The sequence below is a fragment of the Tupaia chinensis genome, unplaced genomic scaffold, assembly GCF_000334495.1.
Source record: "Tupaia chinensis unplaced genomic scaffold, TupChi_1.0 Scaffold000604_1, whole genome shotgun sequence".
NCBI lineage: Eukaryota > Metazoa > Chordata > Mammalia > Scandentia > Tupaiidae > Tupaia > Tupaia belangeri.
The window spans coordinates 2,746,766-2,752,809 of NW_006160122.1; the positions used below are offsets into that span (position 1 = coordinate 2,746,766).

Below are 6,044 nucleotides of genomic sequence, written 5' to 3' on the forward strand. Positions count from 1 at the left end.
CACACACCACTTGGGAGGCGCTGACGCAGTCACCAGGAGTTGCTGGACTTCTGTGGGCAGGAGGACCGGCAACAGTTACTGTGTGTGTATACTTTGGAAGGTGAGCCATCACAGGTCGGCAAGTGGCATGGTAGTTAAGCACTGGGCTCCCATGTGGTTAACCATGGTTCAAGTCCCAGACCTGTCTGCTTGCTTGCTTACATTCCCTTTCTTGCTCTCTCTCCCTGGTCAAATAATAAGTAAAATAAAATAAATAGTTGAGCCATCCAATAACTGCGACTGCCCTAGACTGCTTTCCATGTACTACTGCAGGCCTCCACGCCTTACACATAACTCGCTTAATCCCTACTGCTGTAGCTATTATTACTGTCTTCTTTTTTTTTTTTTTGCGAGATTTTTGACATAGGGCACGTGCGCTCGCACGTGAGACAGTAGCAAAAAATCACGCCCCAGGGGGATGGCCTCGCTGCAATCCCTTCTCCACTCTCCTCGCGGCTTTGGGCACGCATGCACACGCGCACACTGTCACACTGTGAATTTCAAGCCACCCTCCGAGACTAGAACCTCAGTCCGCCACGTGGGAGTCCAGCGCCTTCACCATCATGCCACCTGCTGGCTTCAATTACTGTCTTCTCTTAACAAAGGAAACTGAGGCGCGAGGCTACGACATTTTTCTAGGGCCACACAGAAGTTGTGAGCAAGAACTTGATCCCACCTGGCTTGGGTTCACAGTCCACGTTAGCCGGGGCGAGAACTCACCACCCCCAAGCACTCATCTTGCCTGCGGCCGCGTGCGGAAAGCCGATTCACAAGCACAGCCTCAGGAGGCTAAGCAGCCCAGCGCGCAAGCGCAGATCGATGGGCTTGGTTGCTATGGGTTTTCCGGCGAGCCGGTGGAGGAAAGATCTGCTTCCGGCGTCGCGCTGCGAACGTCGCGCTGCGCGCATGCTTTGCGGCCGGGGGCCGGGCTACCGAGCAGTCAGGGCAGCGGCGGCCAGCTGGAAGGCAAGAGCAGTGCGGCGTGCAGGTAGGGGCCGCGTCCGCCCGCGGGGACCCTTAGCCTGCGTTGCTTTTCCCCAGGGCTTCTTAGCACATTTCCCTTGACTTGCTGGGCGTCCCGTTTTCCCAGGCCCGAAGCCTGACCGTGTTTCCTGCTCTCCTAGGCCTCGTCACCCAGCCGGCCAATGTCACCTAAGCCCAGACCCGCCTCTCCCCGCTCGCCTTCCCGGTTGACCTAGCTCTGCAGGACCAACGCTTTGGCCTCTGTTTCTTTTCTCTTTCTTTGTTCTTTTTAAACTCCTTTATTGAGAATGGATTGCCATATAAAAGCAGTATGTTTTAGCCGTGTGTGTGTGTGTGTGTGTGTAGATACATATATATGTACACACATACAGTTTTTTAGAGAGTTTTAAGTGCCTTTCAATGGAAAGGCGAGCCACGCAAAGGAAAGCGCAGTGTCCAGGAGGCAGCAATACGAGTTAGAGGGCGCTGCCAGGCTATGTCTGGGCGGCTGTGTTGGGGACAGTGAGTTCCGGGAGCCACGCTGGGGCCTCATTGCTGTAGGGTGCGTGCGCTGGCCAGAGAGCCAGCAGGTGAGAAATCACAGAAAGCTAGATGGCCTCGCCGCTGCATTCCTCTCTCTGGACTTTGGACACCCATTCATTGGAACCCCAGTGAGTTTTAAGCCGCTGGGACCAGGACTCGAACCAGGATTGATTACGTAGGAGTCCAGCGAAGAAGCCATTACACCATCTGCTGGTCCTGCTTTTTGTATCTTTTAATTTGCTATAGGGCCCTACCCTCACTGTGGAGAGACAGAGAGGAAGGGAAAGGGAGAAAGCACCCAACTAAGGGGGATGGCCATGTCACGGCCCCTTATGTTCTGTTCTCTGGATTTTGGGCACACTCTCCCAACGGCTTTCTGTTTCTTCACCCAAAGTCCACGCTCCTTATTCCAGCTTTCAGCATCTGCCTGATTTTGGGCCTGCCAACTTCTGCAACTCATTTCATTTTTCTTTAACTTTGAAAAGACTTTTTTTGGTTACTTTACTTATTTTTAAGGAATTATTCATTTAATTTTATCATTATTTAATTTAATTTTTCTAAATCACCAGAGATAAAGAGAAACCATTCGCCAGGTCCGGACCTGAACTGCAGTCAGTCGTGTGGGAGTCCAGCATCTCACCCACCATGCCGCCCGCTGGCCCCAGTTTTGGTTATTTTATTAATTGCAGTTCATTTGGTCATTGGTAGGATTTGACCACTCTGGGACTCAAACTGCTGAGCTGGTCATGGGGATCCGACTACCTTAACCTCCATGCCACCTGTTGCCCTGCTCACTTCATTTTTCTCTCTTTTTTTATTTAAGAGATTTTTGCTGTAGGGCATGTGCACTCACCAGAGACAGAGAGAGAGACAAAGTGAGGAGTCACCCCCTGGAGGGATGGCTACGCAGCAATCCCTTCTCCTTTCTCCTCTCGGGATTTTGGGCATATAATCACATGAGCCTGGCATGAGTTTTAAAACACCGGGTCTGGGACTCGAAGTGCAGTTGACTGTGGCAGTCCAGCAACATAACCATTATGCCATCTACTGATTCCTCATTTCCTATTTCTATCCAGCGTGCTTCTGCCCCTCTGAGGTCTCAGTGTCCCCCAGACATAGCCTGTATCTCCTAACTATTGCCGCCTTCTGGACACTGCACCCTTTCTTTCGCTTAGCTCACTTTTCCGTTTACAGGCATCTTCAAGTCGTCTGGGTGGAGTTGTTGCCTCCTCTTTGGAGCTCTTGCCGGTGGTGTTCCTCCCAGTGGGTTCCTGATTCCCATTTGTGTCTCTAGTGCTTACCTTGAACTGTGTCTGTACTCTAGCTCACTGCCTGCTACATAATTACTCAGTAAATGGCTGAAAGAATGAGGAGAAACTTTAGAAATTAAATTTGGGGACTGGCAGGTGGCGTGGTGGGTAAGACACTGGACACTCCCACATGGCCGACCATGGTTTGAGTCCCAGACCTGATGGCTTACTTTCTCACTTTCTTCTCTCTCTTTCACTGTGTCTCTCTCTGGTCAAATTGAAATAAATGAATGAATAGATAAAATTGAGTAAAATAATTCTTTTTAAAAAAAAAAGAAATTAAATTCACCCATAATCTACCATGAAGGCATTTTACATTAGCATTTTTGTATATGTTAATGTAATTTGTATATGTGCTTTTTTCCCAGTCTTATGCAGTTTTTCTTCGGTATTACAGTTTCTTTTGTTAACATTTTAATGTATTTTCCATGTATATTGGCCTTTTTTGCTAGTATCTGTCATGTTCTACTAAGTGGATACCAAAATTTGCCTATTTCTTTATTGTTGCACATCTAAAGTGTTTGAAATTTACTCTCAGCAGTTACTGACCCCTGCTTGGTTCCTGCCCTCCAAGCATCCATTGTCCAGTTGGAGAGAGACACATGAACAGCCTATTACACGGTGTGCAAACTCCCGTGGAGGATGCTGTAAGGGCAGAGATGGGACAGCAGGTTCAGCATGGCTTCCCTGAGAAGTGTCATCCAAATTGATAAAGGAAGAATGGATAAAAAAATGTAAAGAAATGCGGGGTCCAGCAGGTGGCGTGGAGGTTAAGGTGCTGGACACTCCCATATGGTCGAATACAGTTCAAGTCCCAGACCTGGTGGCTTGCTTTCTCACTCCCCCCCCCCCATCAAATTAAAATAAATGAATGAATAAATAATATTTTTTTAAAAAGGAAAATGTAAAGAAATGTTTTGGGCTCATTTTCTTTGGATCTTTTTTGAAGAATTAGGATTATTAAGTACAACATACTCTTTTTAAGTTTTTGATTAAAAAATTACCTTATCAGTATAGAGTTGATTTTTTGCAGTGTTCTTGATTCTAGTTCTATTTACCTTGAGTTTTGTGAAAGCACAAAAATTGCTCATATACCGTAAAGTGAAAGAACTCTAGCGAAAAGGTTTGGTGAGAAGAAATTGAAAGGATAATGTCTAACAGCTTTCTAGAAGAGTATTGGTCATGACTTACAATCTCATTTTTCCTTAGAACTTTCTAATTTGATGACACTGTTGAGGCATCATTTTTTCTTTTTCTTCCATTACAGTCATGCCTTTCCTTGATGTGCAGAAAAGGCTGGGCATTAACATAGATCGCTGGATGACCATCCAGAGTGGTGAACAGCCGCACAAACTCACATCTCGATGCCACGCTTTTGAAAAGGAGTGGATAGAATGTGCACATGGGATCGGCAGTATCCGGGCAGAGAAAGAGTGCAAGCTAGAATACGATGACTTCATAGAGTGTATGGTTCGGCAGAAAACGGTGAGCAGGTGATGGAAGTGGGGGCTGAATGGCTTTCTTGTTGCATTGGGGTACACTTAAGGGCTTTTTTTTTTTTTTAAGAATTATTTATTTTATTTAATTAAATAATTTATTTTTTATTTGACCAGAGAGAGAGGGAAGGTGAAGAGCAAGCTGCCAGGTCTGGGACTCGCACCACGCTCTGCCATGTAGGAATCCTGTGCCTTAACCGCCATGCCACCTGCTGGTCCCACAGCTAAATGCTTTTAATTGACCAGTGTGCAGTGGCTTGCCCAAGTAAATTAGCGAAACTTTTGTGGTGAAACACCTTCTCTGCTTAGGTACCATGACAGGGAAGTTAAAAGCTCTCAGATCCAAAGAGAGCCTGTTGTTCCACAATATTTTTCCTCATCTCCCAGGTTTTCCCAGCATCGTACCCTCTTGTAGCCACCAGCTTAGAAAATGCATGTGTGCATATGTCCTTTTTGTTTTAGATGTTTTTGCCACAGGGCGTGTGCGCTCGCCAGAAAGACAGAGAGAGACAGAGAAATTGAAAGCAAGAAATCACCCCCCAGGGGAGATGGCCACACCGCAATCTCTTCTCCTCCATTCTCCTCTCAGTATCTTGGGCACACACGCACATGTGCCTGGCATGAGTGTAAGCCACCAGGTCCGGGACTTGAACCACAGTCGACTACATGGGAGTTCAGCGACATAGCCATTACGCTAACTGCTGGTCCTATGTCCTTTTTTTTTTTGGAGAGGATTTTTTTGCTATAGGGCGCGTGCGCTCGCCAGACAGACAGAGAGAGAGACAGAAAACGAGAAATCACCCCCCAGGGGGGATGGTCACGCCACAATCCCTTCTCCTCCATTCTCCTCTTGGGATCTTGGGCACGCATGCACACGCGCCCGGCGTGAGTTTTAAGCCACCGGGTCCGGGACGCGAACCACAGTCGACTACGTGGGAGTCCAGCGACATAGCCATTACACTAACTGCTGGTTCCCCCTATTTCCTTTTTTAATAGGCTATGAAGCAAAGAATATGAGCCAGCTTTGGATAGTTGTCCTTGAAAATCATTAGGTGAAAATATTTCAGATTCATTAAACCCTCATTGGAGGAGAGGTGACAACCCTGCAGATCTATGACATTGAATGTAATATAACAATCCAAAGGTTCATTTCCACTTTGGGGAAGATGGGAGTGTTAGTGAGATTGCTTTAGAAGAGCCTGACCAAAGTTGCAGAGGAAAAAAAGAATGTTAGCAACCTAATGTTTGTCTTTTTTAAGAATTAAATAAATTGTATAATGTACATTCTGTTGACCCTTACAGATAGTACAGGCTAGCAGGGCTAGCGGGAGCGTGGTAGTTGAGGCACTAGACTCCCACTTAGCAGACCACAGTTTGAGTCCTCGATCTGGACGCTTGCTTTCTCACTTTCCCTCTCTCTTTCTCTCTCTCTGGTGAGCACCTGTGTCCTATAGCTAATTTAAAAAATAGTAATAATAAATAAAGTTAAATAAGTAATTCTTTAAAAACAAACAAAGATAGGGAACCAGCAGTTAGTGTAATGGCTATGTCGCTGGATTCCCACGTAGTCGACCGCGGTTCGTGTACCGGACCCGGTGGCTTAAAACTCACGCCGGGCGCGTGTGCGTGCGTGCCCAAGATCCCGAGAGGAGAATGGAGGAGAAGGGATTGCGGCGTGACCATCCCCCCTGGG

The 6,044-nt window shown here is 46.9% G+C and overlaps 1 protein-coding gene across 1 annotated transcript in view; it reads left to right on the forward strand.

Annotated features, from left to right (window-relative positions):
- Positions 1-982: 982 nt before the first annotated feature.
- NDUFS5 (NADH:ubiquinone oxidoreductase subunit S5) overlaps positions 983-6,044 on the forward strand; it is an 11,460-nt gene continuing 6,398 nt past the window's right edge. Inside the window, exons 1-2 of the mRNA XM_006158596.3 lie at positions 983-1,027; positions 4,123-4,340. Of these exons, the coding sequence (XP_006158658.1) occupies positions 4,125-4,340 (216 nt within the window). The 5' untranslated portion in view covers positions 983-1,027; positions 4,123-4,124. The remainder of the gene's footprint in view (positions 1,028-4,122; positions 4,341-6,044) is intronic.